This window comes from Prunus avium, chromosome 2 (genome assembly GCF_965620075.1).
Source record: "Prunus avium chromosome 2, drPruAviu1.hap1.1, whole genome shotgun sequence".
NCBI lineage: Eukaryota > Viridiplantae > Streptophyta > Magnoliopsida > Rosales > Rosaceae > Prunus > Prunus avium.
In genome coordinates this window covers 37,544,173-37,567,159 of record NC_142285.1, presented here as the reverse complement: position 1 = coordinate 37,567,159, position 22,987 = coordinate 37,544,173, and the positions used below count along the sequence as shown (strand labels likewise).

General features: G+C 38.0%; 4 protein-coding genes across 4 annotated transcripts; 2 read left to right on the top strand and 2 right to left on the bottom strand.

Annotated features, from left to right (window-relative positions):
* The first annotated feature begins 190 nt into the window (after positions 1-190).
* Positions 191-2,546, top strand: LOC110767409 (BTB/POZ domain protein, putative (DUF177)). The gene is made up of 3 exons (XM_021970945.2): positions 191-337; positions 663-1,371; positions 2,031-2,546. Exons 2-3 carry the CDS (start codon positions 818-820, stop codon positions 2,428-2,430), a joined length of 954 nt encoding a protein of 317 aa, XP_021826637.2. The 5' UTR covers positions 191-337; positions 663-817; the 3' UTR covers positions 2,431-2,546.
* A 679-nt stretch (positions 2,547-3,225) lies between these two features.
* LOC110767830 (cytochrome C oxidase assembly protein) lies at positions 3,226-3,941 on the top strand. The gene is made up of 2 exons (XM_021971492.2): positions 3,226-3,587; positions 3,682-3,941. Exons 1-2 carry the CDS (start codon positions 3,309-3,311, stop codon positions 3,757-3,759), a joined length of 357 nt encoding a protein of 118 aa, XP_021827184.1. The 5' UTR covers positions 3,226-3,308; the 3' UTR covers positions 3,760-3,941.
* A 930-nt stretch (positions 3,942-4,871) lies between these two features.
* On the bottom strand, positions 4,872-9,922 carry LOC110767745 (Zinc finger (C3HC4-type RING finger) family protein). Its single transcript, XM_088249335.1, is given in 3 exon segments — positions 4,872-5,184; positions 5,187-7,091; positions 9,124-9,922. Coding segments are annotated over 3 exon segments (2,169 nt in total). The 5' UTR covers positions 9,355-9,922; the 3' UTR covers positions 4,872-5,151.
* Positions 9,923-18,449: 8,527 nt separating this feature from the next.
* Positions 18,450-22,946, bottom strand: LOC110767848 (synaptotagmin-3-like). The gene is made up of 13 exons (XM_021971513.2): positions 22,801-22,946; positions 22,561-22,697; positions 21,823-21,921; positions 21,666-21,716; positions 21,472-21,595; positions 21,265-21,383; positions 21,060-21,161; positions 20,895-20,969; positions 20,684-20,760; positions 20,182-20,428; positions 19,239-19,607; positions 18,970-19,095; positions 18,450-18,873 (listed from the first exon to the last, which is right to left on the bottom strand). Exons 2-13 carry the CDS (start codon positions 22,669-22,671, stop codon positions 18,745-18,747), a joined length of 1,629 nt encoding a protein of 542 aa, XP_021827205.1. The 5' UTR covers positions 22,672-22,697; positions 22,801-22,946; the 3' UTR covers positions 18,450-18,744.
* Between the last annotated feature and the right edge of the window lie 41 nt (positions 22,947-22,987).

Genomic DNA, 22,987 nt, shown 5'->3' with positions numbered 1-22,987 from the left:
AAATTTCTCTAAAATATTGTTTGATTTATAGTATAAAGTTCATTTTGATATATGTAATAGTGTTGTTTGATAAATTGCTTATAATGGGAAATCAATCAAATGAAACCAGTTTGAGGTCTAAATTGAACTAATTCAAAATGTTTCAATTTCAACCCAAACCGAAAAAATAATAATAAGGCGGGCAGTTGGCCCGAAAAGGAAATAAGGCGGGCTCAGTTGCGGGGCTGGGCCCATTTGCTAATTCTAACCAGATAAAATCTCTCTTTGCAAAGAAGCGAAGCTAACAATTCCTTCTGTAGCTCTGTTTCTCACCTAAGATAAAGCGTTCATCGTCACTGTAAGCACCCTTAGCTCTTCTCTCTCTTTATATACTGCCTCGTTCGTCTTCTTCAAGCCTTTTCGAAATGTAATTTGTGTTTGTATGCATTTTGTGCTTGTATTTGCTGATTTTCTGTATGTCAAATTTCTCTCTCTCAATTTCTCTGTGGAAGAAGATAAAAATATTTGAGCTTTTTCCGCTCATAAGTCGTTTGATGAAATGCCTAGCTGAAATTTTCGGCCAGACTTACTTTAACATAAGTGAACTTAATGTTGTGTAGTCTCCTGCAGTCCCATAAAGCTCATTTTCCTTTTGGTCTGAACTATCTCTAACTTTCTTGCAGACATGGTTGCCCTTATTCACTGGCAGCGTTTCCTCTCTAATTTACTTAATTAATCAGTGTAAGTGGCTGCTGAGAGTTTTTGATATCAAGCATTTCACACTATGCCCCGTACCCTTTTGTAGTTAGTAGAAGTTTGGACAAATTCTAAAACTATAATGTCATTTGTAGTCACCTCATCCTTCATAATCACCTCCTCCTATTTTAGCAGCCATAGGGTTTCTAAATTAAGAGCGTGCGAAAATACTATGACAACTCCATGTTTTCCTTTTGTTCGTTGCAAAAATACATTTTTCCTTACTGAAAATATCCATACAACTTCAACAAGAAAACCAAATAGTATTTTAAGGTCTACTGTAACGAATTGCACAAAACCAAATTATGAGTCCTTCACTGGAGAAGGTGCAGTTTTTCTTGATTTGGGTGATCAAGACGAGACAGGGTCCCCCTGGGAAGGGGCAGTTATTTACAAGAGAAACGCTTCCATATCACATGTTGAGTATTGCACAACGTTAGAGAGGCTTGGATTGGGGAACCTTTCAACAGAGGTCTCGAAATCTAAGGCTTCAGTGATGGGATTACGAGTCACCAAAGCTGTGAAGGATTATCCACAGGGTACACCAGTTCAGATCTCCATTGACATAACAAGGAAGAAGCAAAAGTTGAGGCTTGATGGCATCATTAAAACTGTTATCGCACTGACTTGCAGCAGGTATTTCAGTTGCTTATTTGATTGATGTCTGGAATGCCATCGATGTATAAATTTTTTTCCTCTTAATATATTTTATTGGTGCTTCCACTTTATATAGGATCTTTTCTGTATGAGTCTTTATCTATAACCCTGTATAAGATAGGAAGTTGAGGGTTCTAATCAAATACCTGTATATTTACTTGGTTTAACTGTCCTTGGTCTGAGCTATAGTATGGAAATGACATAAGTACATTTTATATTTTGAGACTAGCAGTTACGGCCCATCTGAAAACACAGGTTGTGTTTGATAAAAAAATCCGTCACTTCCGTTAGATCAGGTCTAGACATATGGGTTGTTGCAAATAGTGAGCAAATGTTTCACTGTTGAAAACCTGCCATTTTCCTAGGTGAGATGCCTCATGCCTATCAGCTTTAGATGTTAAATCAGGAAAGGGGAGAAAGATAAGATGAAAAGATACCAGTACCTAGCAAGAGCTCCTGTTAAACTTCTACTTTTGCATTCACCTCTCCTGGCAATCCATATCTTCTAACAACTAAGACTGGTTCTATGTTTTATTGCTTGTAAGCAGGTTAATGGAAATATCGACTATATTATTTCCATCTATCTTTTCTTTAAGGTATGCTATTTCCTCTGATTAAAGATTGTGTTTATGTTGAAGGTGTGAAGATCCAGCGGCCGAGTGCATCTTCTCCAACTTCTCCCTTCTCCTAACTGATGAACCAATTGAAGAACCTGAGATCATCAATATGGGAGTGATATATGGGGACACTGGGATAGGTGGCCAAGGGGAGGAAGATGATGAAGGCACAATTGATTTTGAGGATCAGCTGTATTTTCGCCCCGGGGACAAAGAAATAGATATTTCAAAGCACATAAGAGACATGGTGCATCTAGAGATTACCATCACCGCAACATGTAATCCAAGTTGCAAGGGTTCGTGTCTCAGTTGTGGTAAAAATTTGAACACTGGCAGTTGTAATTGTAGCAAACAGCAGGCTAAGAAGGGTTTTGGACCGCTTGGAAACTTAAAGATGCAATTGCAGCAGCAAAAAAAATGACATGTATATATTTTCTGGAATTGCACCAAATGGTTTTAGTTCAAGCACATTGTGAATCCCATATTATTCCTATTAGAATTACCATGAATTAATATTCCGTTCTATTTCAGGAAACATTGCACCTCCTTAGAATTCAGTTGATAGAACATATAAAAATTCTTATTTCTTGGAATTGAGAATTACTAAAACAAATTAGGCTCGTCGTCCATTGTCGCAGACATGAGTTAGGCGATTTAGTAATGGCAGTGAACTTGCCCCATTTTCTTTCTTTTTGCCCAAATAAACTGTTTAAATTATAACTTGTGTATAATCTATATATATAAAGTAAAAGGCAGAGAATAGTGAAACATTCAAAATACCAGAAAATGCCCTTGGCTAATGCAAACATTAAGAATTGAAATTATTAATTAAATGAGGATAATATGATAAATTCACACTTTTTCATATTAAAAAAATTAAAATTAAAAGAGAATTCAAATAATGGATCATACTTTTATGAAACACAACTACTCATTATCTTTTTAAATTCTAAAATAAATTTTAAATTTTTTAAAAAACACTTCTTGTTGGCGCGAAAGTTCATACGGAAAGGCTCGTAAAAAATAAGTAAATGGCCTCAGCACTGACGAATAAGATTTGGAAATCTTCTTACAACCTATAGATTTGTAATTAATACAATAGCACGCAAAACGACGCCGTTATACTTGACATTGATTTGGGCCTATCGTCTGACCCAAAAAAAAATACCACGCCCAGGCCAGCCCCAAAGCCATACCCATTTTCACAGTCGAGCAGTTTTCACCATCTTAATTCGGGTTGAGAGAGAACCTAAAACCCCAATTCAATTAGCTTGGGCGTTGATTGTGTTGGGTGTGGCGATGCCAAGCGTTGAGACAGCAAGAAGCGACCCTGTGATCAACTCGACGTTCAAGAGGTGGGGCAGGAGGCACCCGTTTATCAGATACGGACTTCCGATGATCTCGCTCACCGTGTTCGGTGCAGTCGGACTGGGTCATATGATACAAGGCGGCAAGGACGTTGCGAAGGTGAAAGACGATCAGGAATGGGAGATAATTGAGACAAGAAAAGCACTTTCGAGAACAGGGCCGGTGGACGCCTACAACCCAAAAAAGACATCGCTCGAGGAAGAGCTGAAGGTACAAATTTCCCCATAAGCCATAAGCCAGAAGTAGCCACAAAAGTGCTTTTGCTAACCCAGTTCTTGTTTATCTGGTTTCTGTTTGTTTATAGGCTTTGCAAGAGAAGGTGGACATAAACAACTACGACTACAAGAAAATCCCGCGTCCAAATGAAGGCAAATCAGCCTAAAGGCCGAGTCTTTAAGTCTTGTGCAATTTCTCTGTGTTGTTGTGTGGCATTTGAGCTTATGCCATTATGTAATTTTTGTAGGTTTTGTAATGACTGACTAACTCTGTTTTTTTGTTGGGTTTAATCTGGTTTAAGGGAATTTACGTTTTGATTAATAAAAAATTGGCACCATGTTTGATGTTTGTCTTGTTATAAGCCTGCGATGTGCAATTATTTGGTTGAAAACAGAGGCCTGCAGCAAGTTGTGAATAAGAGAACAGCCGCAGAGAACTCAGAAGCTGTTTGTGGAATAAAAAAACAGGGGAATGCATGCATGACATAAACCAAAACGTAAAAACGGAGCCATTTTTTTGGGTCACAAGCAATTGCCGTTTGGTAACCATTTCAATTTTAGTTTTAAGTTTTTATTTCTTTTTTTTATATACAACGACACTACTCTTAAGGGGAGGGGGCTCAAGCACCAATGTGCACGCATGGGGTTTCGAACGGGGTGCCATGGGGGAAGAGGGAAGTCACCACCACTGCGGTAGAACCCATTGTGGTGCTTCAAGATTTTGATGTCATGCACTGTGTTGTACAGTTAGACTGCGTTTCTTAAGCTTGGGTTTCTAATGCTCTTTCTATGGGCAAATCTTGGAACTTTCGTTTTTATACCTTGCGTTGCGCCCACCTCGATTGATCGCAGACATTTTTGGTGTTCATGGATGCTTCAAGAGCCTTTTTGAGAGTTTTTCAGAAGGCCGCTAGTGCTTTTTTAGCACTCGACATAAAATAGCTAAGAATGTTTTTTGAGTTATAAAAGCACATTTTCGTGTTTTTTGTATGTTTCTCAACATCAACATCCTTTGGTCATAGTTGTTGGAAATCATTACAAAAAGAAAACAACATCCTCAAATGACAATGGCATAGAAGAAAATAATTGTAGAGTCGAATCGAGTAGATGTATTCCATGCATGCCTCATACATGTAAAGAATCCGTTCGCACACAGATGAAAACTACTCATAATTTGAAAAAAACTTTGTCAAATGAATTGAGAGAACGTAAATTACATATGAGGTGAAGGGCTCACCCGAACCATTTTGACAATTACATACTTGTACCCATTCCCTCATAGAGAAAACCATTTTTCTTTATGTACACCAACCAACAACAACACAATAGGAAATACATAATGTTATAAACCCTACTCTACTTGTTCCTTTTCTTCTTTCCTTCCCAATTATACCTTTTTCATCATGTTCCTCTTTTTTTTTTTTTTATTGATTTACATATAGAAGGCAGGAGGCAAAATCACAGCCAAAAAAACCTCTCCTTATCTCTTTAATTTTATCTCCTTCTCCCAAAGAAAATTGAAAATAAAGGGGAAAAAAAAAGATGAGCACACAGCAATCCTATATGATTACCTCGGCTTTGGTTGTGAACATAATGGTCGGACAAGCCGCTGGGCTGATGGACTACCCAACAGCATAGCCTGAGATCGAGTAAGCATCTCAACCATTGATGGGGTTTGATAGGCCTGAACAAGACTTGAACCGTCGGTGGAGTCACCTCTTGCTGTCGCTCGTTGCCATGAGTGCGAGCTCAGTCCTGAAAGAATATATGCTCTCCCAGATGCCTCGTACACATGCCTGCTTGCCATCCTCTCTTGCATTTCCTTGAGCTCAGCATCCAATGCTACACAAAGGCGGTCATTGGATTTTGCTGACACAGTCTCTGACAATACCCTTCGACAATTTTCAAGGGTTGAAACTGCACCAGCTAAGTCTCCCAGCTCAGCTGCAGCCCGTGCTTGTGCCATTGCCTCAGCCGCTTGGAGCCTATTACGTTGCCTGTCCACTTCTATTGACACTAGTGCTTGCCCAGCTACTTCAGGTCTCTCAATTTTAACTTCTCCACTTTCTATTGTTGCCATTTCTTTAGTTAAGGGATCCTTGTAAATGCATCTCACCTTTATCAATGATGTCAGATTGCTAGAAGACTCTGCTGGGACATTAACTGAAACCAGAAAATCCCTCTCTTCATCTGCATACATATCTCCAACATCAATAAATCCTCTGCGTCCATCAGCCATCACCCGACTCGGGTAGCTTCCTGCTTTTAGTGAACCAAGGAAGAGAGTTGTGTTCACACACTCAACTGCCACCTGCAGCTCTTGCACCACAACACTCAAAAGCCCCCCAATGCACTGTGCAAATGCATCCTGGATGACAGCTTCAGTCTCAATGAAAGAAAAGGTCCCTCCAGATATCTCTGAAATTGAGTGCATTGATGATGCATCGTGATCTGCACCAAATCCAAATGCATGCACTGGAATCTGGAAGCCTGTATTGTCACCACCATGAATAGACAAAGGAAGGAGCAACTGATAATTTGGTTGAGGTTGGTTAGCCCCAGAGCCACTGACAGTATAAGTGTCCTGCCCATCAGACAACAGTATTATACTGGCAACAGGATTCTTTCCCCTTCGATCTTCCAATACCTTGCCACCCTTTCTTAGGCCCTCAGCAATGTTGGTCCCACCATTTGCAACCAGAGAGTTAACAGCTTGCAGTGCCTGCTGGCGTCCAGTGTCAGTCATTCGGCGGAGGGGAAAGAGACGACGGGCTGTTGAAGAGAAGGCAATGACTGAGAGCCTGTCATTGGAGCCAAGATTCTGTATTACAAACCCCATAGCCCGTTTTAGCAATGCAAGCTTGGTTCCTGCCATGCTACCACTGATGTCAAGCACCGTGACTAGGTCTACTGGAGCACGATGAGTCTGAGAAAATTGTGCCAAACTAGACTGGTTTCTGCTAGGATTCTGTCTTGTAACTGAAGTAGCAGCTTTCAGATGGACCAAAACGGTAAAATTGTCATAAGAACTGGACTTTGGAACAGCTGAAACCTCTGGGAATGTTTTGATCTCTATTGTCCTACAAAAATTTTCACCAGTGCCATTTTTATTGCAAGAGCTTCTCTCATCAAACACAGGTTGGTGATCTAAGGATTCATCGTCATTAAAGACACCTGGCTCATGGGCCTGATACAGTGGCACAATGTGTCGACGGCTCAAATCTCTTCGAGGAGGAGGTAGTCGACGAACCATAGTCACCAAAGCATCATTCTGAGGCCAACCAACTGGACCGATAGCTGCCCTTCCAGGAGGAGGATCCAGATTAGGACCCTGCACTGGGATTTCTTTCCATTTTGCCCTACAAACTGGGCAAATTTGGTTGCCGTGTTTGACATTTGATGTGATGCAGTGGAAGTGGAAAGAATGTGAACATTCTGCGGTGAAAAGAGCATGGCCACCTCCTTGTTTCATTTTAGTTAAGCATATCGAGCACGTCTGCTGAAAACATAAAACAAGTGTAAGAAAGAATGCGTAAATAAGCCATATCAATCAAAAGTTCAAAACAAACATACACATGGACACATACATAATTGCACACTGGTATTCTGGAACTTCAAAATTTTAAACAATCTCAAAGGAAATATCATTCATCATCATAGTACTATGAAGATTCTAGTGCATGGAGGAATTCAACAGTATTGTGCTAAGTACAAGGACAAATATAGTACTGAAAATACACAAACATTCCACAATTGCAAGGAATTCAACAGTATTATGCATTTAGAATTACAATATATATCATTCAAATGTTTTTTTATTTGATTTAATATGGGTATAATTGGAAAATTATACAAACTTTGTTTTCCATTCATACTCAAAACAAAAATGGGAAAGGAAAAAAAATGATATCTCCCGATTACTTTCCCAGCATTACCAAACATGGGAAAGGAATCTTCATTTCCCATCCCTTGGGAAATGACATAGGAAGGGATTTCCCCTCAAATCCGTAACATGAACCAAACGGGAGGGCAGGATACTTTTGTTTTTCTCAATTTTGTGGTAAGTCTGCCGTACATTTTCAAAAGCAATGCCTTTTAATATAGGGTACACTAAGCAAGTAGAATTATCACATACCGACAAGAAAAAGGAAGTGATTACTAGTAAGCTGACAAAGTCAATGTTAGGTGTCCAGTAAGGGGTATAATGGGAAAATCGCAAAAATAATCATGGAAACCCAAAAATTTGCTCAATTTTATGCCTTAAAAATCAAAACAGGGAAAAAAAAAGGTTCACTAAGAAAAAGATAGAAGTTGAAAAAAGAGAAAAAGAAACGATAAAAAAAATTAGTGAGGGAATACAGGAGCAACTTCATTAACAAAAAATTGAAGACTACTCTATGATTTGTTCGGTTTGAATGAAATATAAAATTTGCAAAAAGAACAGAAAGAACCATTTTTAAGAAACCATAGAATGGACCTGAGGTTTGAAAAGAGCCAGAGAAACCAATTTATCAAGCAAAAGGAAAATCATAAGTTGCTTTATAAGACTACTTTCCCCTTTCTTTTATCTTTGATGAAACTCACTGCCGGAAAGCTTGCAGATTAACAGTGAACAGATGAGGCCAGCAAATGGCCAAACAAGCTACTTTCCTTTTTTCTTCCATGGGAAGGAGGAAAAGGAAAGGTAAAACCTTTAGTCTTCTTTTACTATTTTGGCAAACAAGAATGGTCCTGAAAGCGACTTGTGCATTAACCCCACATGCTCAAAGAGAGGAAAACAACATAACATTAGATTTCCATTCATAATTTTTTGTGCTCCTCAAAATCTGCTAAAATATGGTATCATCAAAGACCTAATGTGTATTGAGGGAAAAAAGGAAAAGAACTAATCTGTAAATTCTCAAAATACTTTTCCTGAAAATATGCAGGCTAAGAAGCATAAACCATGAACAAAGAATAACGTTATTAGTGAAAGATCATGTAGTTTCATCCATTTTGTAGATGAAGTAATATATCAATCATAATTATTGGAACCAAATTCGAAATCAGATTTTAAAGTCACAGCACAAAAGAAATGGAAGCAATTTCTAAGCTATTTCAATGTCATTGAAAAATCAGAAATGAATGCTCCAAGGATCCTAATACCCCTGATTGGTTGCTTGAGGAAAGCAAGGAAATTTAATTTTGAAACGAATATTGTTCAAATAAATTATTTCGTAACATCTCAAAATATGAAAAGAAAATTAACATAGACATACCAAATAAAGCAGCATGAACTATATACTTTATATGATATATAAATATATATATATGACCAATATTATTAACCATTGAGCTAAGCTGAGCTGAAAGTTCTGCCTTCTAAAATACTATACCGAGGAAAACTGGAAAACCACAAAGCAGACACAAAACTTCATTTTCTCAGCACATAAACAGAATCAACTCAAAATGATAAGAACCCATCAATTTTGTAAACACACACACAACCACATAACCCATTTCATCCTTTATAATGAGATGTAAAGACAAACCTTGGACGATTTGCTTCCACTTCTAGAGAGCTTCAAACCATGAGAGGATGGCGTTGGCGTGGTGGGCCTGGACGAGCCCATGGCCCAATTGGCAGGTGAAAGCAAAGCAGCATCAGACAATCTCTCGGCTGAGTCCAGAGAGGAGGGAGATGAATCCTCTAGTGTTTTTGGAAGATACACACACAGATTCAGTCCCAGTGCTAACTTTGCTTTCCTCCATTTGCTCCCCATTTTTCACTTGAAGATTTCAAGGTTAAAACCCAGAACCCAAAACCTATGCTTTGAGCCTCAGCTCAAGAAATTTAAAAGAGAGCACAGAAAGACTAAAAATTTAAGCAAAATTCACAAAACCCAGATCTCAAAGTGCTTAAATTGAGCTGCTTTAGCTCTTTTCTCTAGCTGGGAGAGAGTTCTTGGAATGAGAGAGAGATAATGGGCTTTAAGAAAAGTTGAAATGGAACACGAAAATCGAGAGAGAGGGAGAGAGAGAGAGAGAGAGAGAGAGAGAGAGGTTTAATGGGAGGTGTTTTAGCTAAACAAGGAGAAAGGGAAAATGGGGCTGGGCTATATTTGCAGAAGAATGAGGCTAAATGTCAAAACAGAGCAACTGAGTCATATGGGGGGGGCTTGTACCAGTCTTCTTCTTCTTGTTGTCCCTGGCCGCCATGAGAGAGCAGAAGAGAGTGGCTTTGCTTGGTCTTAAGAGGCTGTGAGTGTGGGTTTATTGAGGATGTTGACCTTTGTTGTTGGGTTGAAGTAGGAGCTTAGCTGTAGAGAATGGTAAAAGGAGCAAAAGGACATAAATACAAAAGCACGTTTTGGTTGAATAGAGGAAAGTTGGCTGCTTTGTATTATTATCTCTCACTTTCTTTTTCATCAAATTATCATTAATTGAACCACTACTTTTCTTTTCTCTCTTTTCTTTTTTTATTTTTTATTTTTTATTTTTCATTTTCTACTTGCCTTCTAGTTTCCATGAATTTTTTGCATAAAAAAAGAAAATATAAATCATAGTTTTGAACTTGACATTGACAAGGGGTAATTTGGAAAATCATATGATGTATCTTTAGTCAGCAGCAGCTTTACAGATACCCAAATTTCATCTTTTATTTTATCAAACAAAAAGAAGAAACAAATCATCTTTTATCTTTCTGGGCGAGATGATGTTTGCTGTAAAAAGAATATGAATAAAATGATAACCTTTCAAACCTGAAAATGTCCACCAAATTCCATGCCAAATTTTCACACTTACAAATGCCGCATTTTCTTAATGTTTTTTTTCTCCACATAACAGTAATATTCTGCAACAAAGAATGCCATAATATTTTTTTGTTGCCTTATTTAGCAAATTCAACTCTCTTGGAATGTTATCTATCTCCATGTCTGTATAGACAAATAAACCAACCGGTCCTGCTTGATTCTTTGTCCTCACTCATGAATCATGATCAAATCATTTTCCAGCAGCTTTGGTTGATTAATATAGTTTCTACCTAAAATGAGAAGAAATTAAAGAGTTCAAGTTTAACGAGGGTAAATTAAACTACCTATCATTTTATTCATTCAAACATCGACAATGTATCAAGTACTGTATCGTTTTTTTTCTTCATATAATATGTATAAGTATAAAGGAGTAATAATAATGTTATGCAGATAAGCAGAAATATTTAGTGTTAGTGGCTGGTTGTCAAATCCCTCTTTCTCTCTCTAGAACATATCTTTTTCTTACTTTGGCTAATAAAATAGCGTTCAAAATGTTGAGTGGATCATGCCATAATCTCCTTCTACAGGCCCCCCTGATCATAATTTATTTGACAAAAAGAATACCCCATTACAACATGTATGGCTCAAATTTTTTTTATTTTTTGTCATGAATGACAATTGGCTTTGGCCCCCATGCTGTGCTATGGATCATGATGATGAATCATTGTTGGCCATGGAGTCAAATGGTACCATTTTTTTTAATCATGCAAATTTTTCTTTGAATTTTCTTCTTCTATATATATATATATATATATATTTTTTTTTTTTTGCCCCACATGAGCTGATCATGATAAGTTTGCCACACGTGCACATCATCACAGCAGTCGTTTTGTGGTTCCCATGTCAACAGGGTTGACATTAGGACTGGATCTCATCACATGACTTGGATTTCTCTTTTGTTTTCCTCTGAATTTATTTCCCACTGCTTTTGCTTGTTAATTTTCTTTTTCCCTCTTTTGACTTTTAAGAGCCTAATTAGGGTTGATGTTTTGATATATTCCATCTAGATTTCCCATACTGTATAACACAACGCTTGATCTAAAAATGGAGTAATTATAGAATATCACGATAGTATAATCACGTGGTATATTTTGTACACATGTTATAATATAAGTGGACATTTATTAATATTATTCCCTAAAAGGGGAAAGATAAACAGTGTAGTCCACCCATATTATAACACGTGTACAAGATGTACAACGTGACCATAATACCGTAGTATTTTCCTAGATATGGTAAAAACATTTTAGGAAGAATTTCAGACACAAATTTGGGAAAATATTCCGAAAATGAAATTTGTAATATTCCCAAAGTAGTTTTATTTTCCTATGGATTTTTTTCACAACCAAATGGGCCTTAGATAGAGGACCACAATTCTTGTTCTTTTTCAATCATGCAATCTCCCTTATTATAACTAGAAACCGAAAGAAGAAAGAAATAGAAGAGACTTTTCAGCACAATGTAGGGTTTTGGCTATGTCTATGGTCATCATATATTGGCTCAATATTTCTTCAATAAACAAATTGTATTTATTTTAAATTCCACCTAAAACGATGTGTTCAAAGTTTCAAACCTTGTAAACCTAGTGATGAGTATGATATGTGTTCCTATCTGTTTTATTATAATCATTTATTAACATGGTTTCGTGTGTATTTTCAAAACATACAAAACCTTGGTGGATGAACCCATGCACATCACCACCCTCAGAATTTGTCAAATCGATTCAATGGTCAAAAACTGGCACTTGGGAATTTTCAACAAAACCCTAAACGCGAACCACTATGCTTTGATCATTTCTACAAGACTAGTAGGCTATGGCAGGCATGGGTTCTTCGAGAAGAATCGTGCTTGAAAATTACAATTTTGATGTAAAATGCTGCCTAATATATATATATATATATATATATATATATATATATATATATATATATATATATATATATTCTTGGAAGACTATTGAGTTGACTGAGTTATTTGTCTTGATTTGCTATATCTTGATTATTTCCTAGGTTAATTTTGGCTAAAAGTGAAAGTGTACTCATCAAAAAAAGGGGAAAAGGTTGGTTCTTGCCAAGAGGTGTGGCCTTGGTTGAAAATTGAAATTGGGTCAAATATTCCCCTTCCCATTAGGGTTTGGAATAGTATATAGCAGTCTAGGCACATTAACAGCTTTGTTCTCTATGCAAAAATACATTCTTCCATATCTCTATCTAGAGTCAGTTGGGTAGTGGAATTTTTGGGAGAGAATTTGTATCTCCATTATTTTGAAAATATTTGGTGATTGTCTACAGAGAAAGAGGCATCAAGAATCTCTCACAATCACAAGAACCTTAAAGAGACACATGACATCTCATGAGCAGCTTCTGAAATTGAGAGTGTGCTGCTCACAGTGCACTCAGCCTCAAAGGAGCCTCAAAGCATCCAACAAGACACCAAACACTAAATCCAAATCAAGACTTAACCATCATGTAGTGAAGTGAGTGGGAGTTCCCTATTCCCACTTTATACACTACTCTCCTACCCTCATGGCTCATGGCCTCATATAATAATATCACAAGACAATACCCTTTTAAAAGAAAGAAAGAAAGAAAAATGCTGTGGCTTTTTAGAATGCTAAAGTTATTCCTCTCCCCAACAAAAGAACATCAACAAGGAACCAAGAAAGTGACCCCCTTTTTATTTCACCCCTCCTTTTGAGAGCACACATGCATGCCTCACACAACACAACTAGCCCTAGCAAGTGAGAGATAGAGAGAGAGAGAGTAATGAAGGGTTCCTAGCAATGAGTGGAGATCCATTATAACAAAGAATCCTCATAAAAACCCTTTGTGGGGAGGGGATAGGATTCCCTTTTACTACCTCTAAATTTGCCAGACTTTCTGGGGCAAGTCAACCAGAAAGCTGACCCTTTTTATATGCAAGAGGAATCCCTACTCTTATGGTGCTCCCCACTTGGGTAGTGAAAGTGAGATTAAGGGCATTGGATGTCTTGCATATTTTAGAAAATACTCAAATTCATGCTTTACTTAAATAATTAATCTCTTTCTCTCTCTTAATTTTTATAAAGATTAAGTAAACTACATAACTGATTATGTTGAATCAACGCGATCGACGGTTAATAGACATCCACGCATATTTGTACATATCAAATCTATTGAAGGATCAAATTTTTTCAACCCAGGTTGGTTCTAGGTTCTCCCTTCTTTTAGAGAACATACGAACATGATTTGTAGTGTAGAATAAAATATATTGCAAAAGCTGGAGAATTTTTTTTTGTGGGAAGGCAGAGATTATGTAATTAAAATATATTTAATGCAAAAGCTGGAGAATTATTATTTTTCTTCATCACTCGGTTGATTTAGTTTGGAACATTAATTATTACATGTATGCTAATCCTCTAATACTCTTTAATTAGGATAATATAAGATGGACTTAAACCATGCATATCCACTGCAGGGAACCAGTAGCCAAGCAGCTTTTTTCCTTAATTATGATGTCACATGTATTGATCAACAGTAAGTCAAACCTAATCCATGCCTCCACTGGGGTCCACATGTTTTAAGATGATGGCTATATTTGGGATTGTGCAAGTCCCTTTCAGACCTTTTTTTCTCTATTTTTCTTTTTTTTCATAATTTTACTTTTTATCAGCATATTCTTGTATGTGTATGTGCATCATGTATCATGATGCTTTATGGGTACAGTGGGTTTTGGCATCATTGGGTTGGGCTAGGTGTGCTCCATTTGAGCTTCATCCTCAGCTTTGAATGTGACTTGGGCTTGGTCTGGCCTCAGCTTGCTAAGGTTTAACCCAAAGCTGTTGCCCTTGCCAACTGGTAGTTTCAATAGGGGATTGTTTTGCACTTTGCTGCTTAACAATTTATTTAGCTTTAAGCATGCTTCACAATTGCCAACTTATACAACATTTGGTAGATTTAACTGTTGGCGAGTAGAATATATCCTATTCTATTTGGGTTTTATTTATTTTTCCTTTTGTATAGATATTATGTAATTAGGATTCCACTTATTTCCTAATTAAATCCTACTAGGGTTTGTAACCTGTATTATAAATACCTCCTTTCGGAGAATGAAATATATCTGAAAATATTCTACCCATATTGTTTGACTTGGTATCAGAGCCGACTTTCTGGTGACCTGTGTGTGTTGTGCCCACCCGTGTTCTACTGTGTGCCCTAATTTCTTTTAGGGTTCTTGTGTCTGTGCCTTTGCTGTGTTCCGCTGTGTGCTCTGTCGTGTTTGTGCCTCTACTGTGTTCGTGCATCTGCCTCTACTGTGTTTGTGCCTCTATTGTCTTCGTGCATCTGCCATATTTGTGTATGTGCTGTGATCTGTTGTATACCCTGCGTGATTTGTTGAGTTTCTGCTACAATCATGGGTGATAATTCCATTGTTGGTGCTGCTGCTGCTTCTGCAAATTTGCGTGTTTCTGACTCTATTTCAGGTACTGGCTCTAATACTTGGATAATTGACACTGGTGCTTCTGATCATATGACTTATAATGCTAAATTTTTTGATGAGTTGTCTAGTAACACCCGTGACCCATATATAACTAGTGCTAATGGTTTGCCCTCTCCAATTACTGGCGAGGGCACTATTTCTCTCACCCCAACTCTGTCCTTGTCTCGTGCGTTATTAGTTCCCAATATCCATTGTAACTTGTTATCTGTTGGTCGCTTACTTGATACACTTAATGTTTCTGCTACTTTCTATCCTACCCATTGCTCTTTTCAGGATCTCAAGACTCACGAGGTGATTGGGCATGGTAAACGGATAGGGGGGTTGTATTATTTGACATTACCTTCTGCACCAGTTCGTGATCGTGTCGTTAATACTGTTCAACGTTGCGGTGTCAAAGACAAACAGCAAATTTGGTTATGGCATCGTCGCTTGGGACACCCGTCATTTGGCTACCTTAAGCGTCTGTTTCCATCTTTATTCCGCTCCTGTGATGAGTCTAGCTTCAAATGTAAGACTTGTGTAATGGCCAAGAGTCACCGTACTGTTTTTCCCTTAAGTAATAATAAAGCTGCCTTGCCTTTTGAGTTAGTCCATTCTGATGTATGGGGTCCTGCTCGTGTGACTTCAAATGGTTTCCGTTGGTTTGTTACGTTTATTGATGACTGCACTCGCTTAACATGGGTGTATTTGATGAAGAATAAACATGATGTTGCCTCTATTCTCCCTGATTTTTGTGCCATGGTGTCTACTCAGTTTCATGCTTATGTTAAAGTTTTTCGGACCGATAATGGCGGTGAATATGTGAATCATACATTGAATCAGTTCTTTCGTGATCACGGTATCATTCACCAAACTACCACTCCATTCACTCCTCAACAGAATGGCGTGTTTGAAAGGAAGAATCGTCAGTTACTTGAAGTTGCCTGTTCTCTTATGTTGGATATGTCTGTTCCTCATCATCTTTGGGGACATGGTGTCTTGGCCGCGGCCTACTTGATTAACCGTACTCCTAGTCGGGTTCTTGATTTCAAGACTCCACTTGATGTGTTGTGTGCTCTTACTCCTCCGGTTTCGGTCTCTAAGTTACCTCCGAAGGTGTTTGGGTGTGTTGCGTATGTTCATGTCTACTCCCATCGACGGAGTAAACTTGATCCTTGTGCTCTCCGCTGCGTCTTCATTGGTTATTCTACTACTCAGAAGGGTTATAAGTGTTATCACCCGCCTACTCAGAAGGTACATGTCACTTTGGATGTTACTTTTCATGAAGAAGTACCCTACTATGTCTCTCCCTCATCTTCAATTCAGGGGGAGATGGGGAGTGAATTGAAGAGTTTCGGAGTGGAAAATATGGAAGTTTTTGGACCTGAAGAAGGAATTTCTGGCGAACAGGAAGCGACCGGTCGCAGGGAAGACGCGACCGGTCGCCAACGACTCTGTGATGAAAACGACCGGTCGCACATAGGAAGCGACCGGTCGCTCGCGTCGACGAGCGACAACAGTACCGATACGAGTGACGTGACCGGTCGTTAGGAAAGCCGGGACCGGTCGCCAGACGAAATTGTTGGTGTTTTCGAGCCTCTCTCAGAAGGACATAACAGTGATATTGGCAACTCTTGTACAGATGAAATTGATAATAGACCCCCCTCTGCCCTGCCATTGCCTCAATCAAGTTGTGATAATGAGGTACTTTCTAGTGATGTGCCTACCTATTCTTTGCCCCCACGTACTACCCGTGGAAAACCTAAAGTGCAATATTCTCCTGATATACATGCCAAGTCTAAATATCCCATTAACCATTATATGTCAACTCATCGTTTATTTAAGTCATATGCATCATATTTGTGTCAATTATCTAGTGTATGTGTGCCAACTAAGTTGCAGGATGCTCTTTCTGATCAAAACTGGGTAGATGCAATGCATGTTGAGATGGAAGCCTTGAACAAGAATGCTACTTGGGAGTTAGTTCCTTTATCAAAAGGAAAAAAGGCAGTTGGGTGCAGATGGGTGTTTACTTTGAAGCACAAGGCTGATGGTTCCATTGACCGTTACAAGGCAAGATTGGTAGCAAAAGGGTATACTTAGACATATGAAGTGGATTACACAGAGACTTTTGCAACAGTAGCTAAGCTCAACACTGTACGCGTACTCTTATCCTTAGCTGCTAACCGTGACTGGCCGCTGCTACAATTTGATGTCAAAAATGCATTCCTCCATGGTGACCTCAAGGAAGAAATAAATATGGATCCTCCGCCGGGTATCCCTGTGACTTCTAAGGAGGGTGTGGTGTGCAAGCTACGGAAATCCTTGTATGGATTAAAGTAGTCTCCAAGAGCGTGGTTTGGAAGATTTGCTACATCCATGAAGAAGTTTGGGTATGTACAAAGTAACTATGATCATACTTTGTTTTTGAAACGTCATAAAGGTAAATTGACGGCTTTAATTATTTATGTTGATGATATGATTGTGACTGGAGATGATCATGTGGAGATACAGAGTCTTCAGAAGTATCTGGCTTCTGAGTTCGAGATGAAATCATTGGGTGATTTAAAGTATTTTCTTGGGATTGAAGTTGCCAGATCTAAACATGGTATTTTTCTATCCCAAAGAAAGTATGTTTTGGATTTACTTGCAGAAATTGGAATGTTAGATTGTAAACCAATTGATACCCCTAGTGAGCAGAATCATAAGTTGGGGATATATCCCGATCAAGTTCCGACTGATAAAGAACGTTATCAACGACTTGTGGGGAAATTGATTTATTTAGCTCATACCCGTCCGGACATTGCGTATGCTGTAAATATAGTGAGTCAGTTTATGCACTCTCCTAGTGTGGATCATATGGGGGCTGTGACTCGTATTTTAAGGTATCTGAAAGTAACTCCTGGCAAGGGGTTAATTTTCTCCAAGTATGGCCATACGAATGTAGAAGGGTATACAGATGTTGATTGGGCAGGTTCAGCCACAGATAGGCGTTCGACATCTGGGTATTTTATGTTTGTGGGTGGCAATCTTGTTACGTGGAGGAGCAAGAAACAAAAGGTGGTGTCTAGATCTAGTGCTGAGGCCGAGTATCGGGGAATGGCCCATGGTGTATCTGAGTTACTATGGTTGAGGAGATTGTTGAAAGACCTTGGTTTTAGGCCTAATAAACCCATGGATTTATATTGTGACAATACGGCTGCGATTGCAATTGCTCATAATCCTGTACAACATGACCGTACAAAACATGTGGAGGTTGATCGAAATTTCATTAAAGAAAAGTTGGATGCGGAGATTGTGTCCTTCCCCTTCATCCGTTCAGAGTATCAGTTAGCTGATGTTCTTACGAAAGCTGTTTCTACAAGTATCTTTCTCAACTCGCTTGACAAGTTGGGCATGCGTGACGTCTTTGCTCCAACTTGAGGGGGAGTGTTGGCGAGTAGAATATATCCTATTCTATTTGGGTTTTATTTATTTTTCCTTTTGTATAGATATTATGTAATTAGGATTCCACTTATTTCCTAATTAAACCCTACTAGAGTTTGTAACCTGTATTATAAATACCTCCTTTCGAAGAATGAAATATATCTGAAAATATTCTACCCATATTGTTTGACTTTAACCTCTCATGGTAACTGATTGTTGATCTGGTAAAGCACTAATTCACCAAAAATTTAATAGAAAAACTATTAGAATGAAAAGGAAAAAAAAAATGTTGAAGCCCATTTTCTATGAATGACTACTCTAAAGATTGAAATATCCAAACAATCAATTGAATTCAAGAATCTCTCTTCTTTTCCTCCCATTTCCTCGTATAATCCTCTGTTGTAAGTTGTAACAATTGGAAAGGTCAGTTGAGACTTGAGATTACTTGCAACTCATAGTTTTTCAGTATCTCATGTCTCAAGCCTTTGTCCAACTTAGCTCTATGTGTATCCTTCCATTTTGTGAGTCAATCAAATGGTACTTTTGGTTGATGCGTCCATTGTGTACAACATCGTCGAGATTGATTTCTACGTACCCCAACGATTCCTACACATGAGGAGATGTATAGAATCAGAGCAATGCAAAGCATTTGGAGAAGATCAGTGCATGCATGTATAAGAAGGGGAACAATGATAACCATACCTTTGCTCGGAAAATGGCTCTGCTTTTGCTCATGACCTCAATACGAATCTTGTCTTGTAAAGGAGGCTCATCAAGCATAAATTGGAAATCTTCATTCCAAAGTGGATCACGAGTTTTTTTCACCATCTGCCAAGAAAAGGAGTTTGTAACATGAGTTAAGAAAACAGGTAAACTGTGTATTGTGAATTTGTGACACAAGCCTATGTTCACATCTCTGAACTCTTGTTGATAATAAAAAGGAGCTGGTAATTATCAAACGGGAAGTTCACCTTAGTTTTCTTTTCTTCACCTCTGAAGCAAAGCAAAGCATAAGGATTGTTGTGATGCTCCCCTTCTACATCCTCAGCTCCCTGGATCAGAACAGATAGTAAACCTGCTCCACCGAGGGACTCGGAACTGTCTGAGGACCTACTAATTCCACTTTCACTTCTCCCATATTCAGTACCATTAAGCTTACTGCTTTCTGATTTGAATGGAACGAAAGCAAGCTCCACCACAATTTGTCCCCTACGCTTCTTGTTTTGAGGATCATTGATATTTGTGTTCTTGACCAAATCCAGCACAAGTTCCTTTGTCAAACCGGGTGTTAGCACTTTTAAAGGAACTAACTGCATTCCCAATTTGTCATGTCTGCCAACCTATAAACAGAAAAGAAGATCAACCTGAAATTGAACCTTGTTTACAAATTCAAAAACTAACAAACAGAACCTTTCTTGTACACCTTCCTAAGAATAACTTAAAGAGACTAAATACTAGTGATCAACAGTGAAAAGATACTGCAATTACTCTTCACTTTTTTTTTTTGTTGTAATTACTTTTCACCCTTATTTAGCAGAATGGTGAAAGATGTAACTTTTTAATTTCTTTTCTGGAATATTTATCATAATGACCGATTTTGTGAGAACTAACATATGGAAATCTGGTGAAAATGGGAATTATTGTTCTCTGAATTTGTTTTCAAACAAAGTTGAGATCAGGGTTCTAGAACCAATTCCAATGTAAGAACAAGGACCTCCTTCTGATTCCTTTTTATAAAGAGACAAAGGGCTACATCATTGAAAAACTTCAAATTCCTTAACATTAAGCATAAATCTAAGCAACAAGGGTTCACATAAACTGTGGTAAAATTGCAGGAAATAACAAAAATATGGATTAAAAATCACAATTTTAATAAGTCGTATTTGAACCAAAAGATAGAGGTGAGAGGAAAACCTTGTCCCAGTCATAAAGTTGTAACTCGAGGGCTTGAGTTTGAGGATCCTTCACAAGAAGCTTGAACTTCTCATTCCATTCAGGATTCAACTTATTCATCTTGACTGTGGTTTTCTTTGCTGGCAACCTATCTTCAGTAAGGCTTAGTTTGACGTAAGGATCAGAACTTCCCAAAATGTCCATCTTCAGAAGTTTCAGTGCTCGAACAACTTTGACATGAAGTATACCTACAGGCTTCTTGGCCACTCTATTGGAAGATTTAAGGGGAAAATTAGTTTTGTAAAGAAATATTTGAAAGAAGAGCACTAATAAATTTTCTATCAACAAATATAGCAACATTCATCTTTCTGATGGCTCCACATCTGTGAAGCCTCATTCAACATGATTGATTCATGACTTAAAATGGATATAAAGAGAATAAAATATATATCTAATTAATTTTTGGTGAAAGAAGGGGGCTAAATGTTCCAAAGCATAGCTATATCATCTCATAATTACTCACGCTGAAGCATCAAGAACAGGTATTTCTAGTGTTTGAGGCCAGAGATAGAGGCTTGCGACTTGTTTTTTGATGGTCTCCTGCAAACATGTGGATGATTAGTTGATTCATACCAACCAACCTATGAGCAAACATAAATTGGCTAACACAACCATCCAAACCCAGGTAACTAATAACCAAAATCCTACCCAGAAGAGAATTATTGGTGTAGCACCTGAACAAACCGATAGAGGCCTGGTATGGACATGATGTCCCCTCCCAATATTTTGATTCCAAAATCTACATGTGGCTGCAGATAGATGGAGAAAATCATTTTATCAATGCAATCTAAATTAAAAAGTACAAAAAGAAAGAGTGAAAAATTATGCTCTTTTGAGACCTTCTCCAATAAAGACACCACAATGCTTGCAAAACATGGAAAAGTCGGCACGAGAGGTTTCAAAGTTACCCGTGGCGCTGCAAATACTTGCAAATCCACTAACTGAGAATAAGCACAAATCAGTATTCTGAAAATAATGCATCAAATGTAGCAGCATATAAATAAACAGATTTTTCCTTTCAAGGATTGTGTCTTCATTTCTTACCTGAATTGTAATTCTCAGAGACAACAACTTTACCACCAGAACTATGTTGGGATTACCAGCCCATCTAAATGCCGGTTCCATAACTAATTCGTTCTCATTAGTCTCATAAACTTTTAGACCTGAAAGATTCAAAAGGTAACCAAAATATATGATGGTAAATCTAAAAGGGTTGTGCCATGCTTAGATTATCAAAGTGAGTAGACTAACCATATAGTATGGGCGGCATAGTTCCAAGACTTAACTTGTCAAACTCAATTGCCTCAATGTGGAACTTCCCTATGTACTCTTTGAAGATAGGTGGTGCCATGCTTCCTATTGTACTACAAATTGCCTGAAAAATTAATAAACTGATTCTCAAATACCAGAAGATATGATAAAAGAACTGTTAACCAAATTATCACCTTGTCAAGGTATGGCCAGATATCAAAGAGAAACTTGTTTAGCCAATCTACCTGCACAACGATACATATAGTTAAAACATAGATGTGAAGGCTTAGCAGCAGTGAGAGAAAGAAAGAGCAAAATCTTGATGTAATAGGATTAAAAGGAGATACTAACTCGATCATAGTCGCTGAATTTTACCCACATTGGCATTTCAGGTAGAAGACCTTGCAAAGTACTTGAATCTAATTCATGCAGTGGCCTGATGACTGGATCCTGCAACATTAAGTATGTCGAACACTTTACAGACTAAACACACTTCACAGTCACTTTGTTTAGCAGTGTTTCTTTGATGTTTATAGATTCGAAACCAACCTCTTAGTTACAATCAAGGCTTCAAGTGGGGGAAAAAGCAGGGAAGGTGAAGTTAAATGAAAAATGAAAACTTCACGTGATCCTACTTAAATATTCCCCAGAAAAAAAAAATAGTGTTCTCGTGAAGCTTCAAAATATAGGACTATGGTGGTTGAATTAAAACCATGAATTGGATAGCGGATTTCACTATTCAACGCTTACTGTTGCAGTGGAAAAAAAGACCACTTTCTCTGATTTGAATCTCCAGTAAAACGGGAGATTCTCTGAAACAAATAAGCAACCCAATATTCTAAACGCATCTGATACAACAGTCCAACTTAAACTTTCCTCTCAAATAACAGAAGATACAAGCTAAAAGCTAACACAAAAATTACAATTGGAGATTCACAGTTTGTTAAATCCATGCAAGACTGGCAAGTTGAAGAAAATTTTCAATCTAAAATACCCAATTAAAGCCTTGAAAACCCAGTAATGAAATGCTTCAAAGAATCCTTACAAAGAAAGATGAAACAAGAATGATAAACATATATAAGAGGTTACCTTCACTTCCTCAGGCTCTGAATAGATGAAAAGGAAGAAACCCACCAAGAGTCCAAGAAGACTTCCAATGCCAAAACCAAAAATCCCCAAGAGAGTGCTGAAAAGTCCCATATTCTCAAGACTGCAACTTCAAGAAGCTATGGAAGAAAAAATGCAATGACAGAGGAAAAAAGATATCAATAATTCAACAAAACAAATAAAGAAAGGTCTTTTAAGTGAAAAATTAACTTGGGTAGGTACCGAAACACTGTGTAAGAAGAAGAGCGCCAAAAAACCAGAAGGCACGGCGGTGTCGCTTGACCTCAATTTGGCTTCAAAGTTTCAAAGTTTCAATTCCTTTGGCTCAAAGGAAACTACTGCCTTGTCTGCTCATGAGAGCCTCCCAATTGTCTCTACGTGTACATGTAACTTGTAAGTCCTCCTGACT

Coding starts and splice junctions, on each gene's coding strand:
- LOC110767409 (XM_021970945.2), top strand. CDS start 818: ATGTCATTTGTAGTCACCTCATCCTTCATAATCACCTCCTCCTATTTT. Junction 1,372..2,030: donor ATCGCACTGACTTGCAGCAG/GTATTTCAGTTG, acceptor TTTATGTTGAAG/GTGTGAAGATCCAGCGGCCG.
- LOC110767848 (XM_021971513.2), bottom strand. CDS start 22,671: ATGGGACTTTTCAGCACTCTCTTGGGGATTTTTGGTTTTGGCATTGGA. Junction 21,922..22,560: donor CAGAGCCTGAGGAAGTGAAG/GTAACCTCTTAT, acceptor TTAATGTTGCAG/GATCCAGTCATCAGGCCACT. Junction 21,596..21,665: donor TCTGGCCATACCTTGACAAG/GTGATAATTTGG, acceptor TTAATTTTTCAG/GCAATTTGTAGTACAATAGG.
- LOC110767830 (XM_021971492.2), top strand. CDS start 3,309: ATGCCAAGCGTTGAGACAGCAAGAAGCGACCCTGTGATCAACTCGACG. Junction 3,588..3,681: donor CGCTCGAGGAAGAGCTGAAG/GTACAAATTTCC, acceptor GTTTGTTTATAG/GCTTTGCAAGAGAAGGTGGA.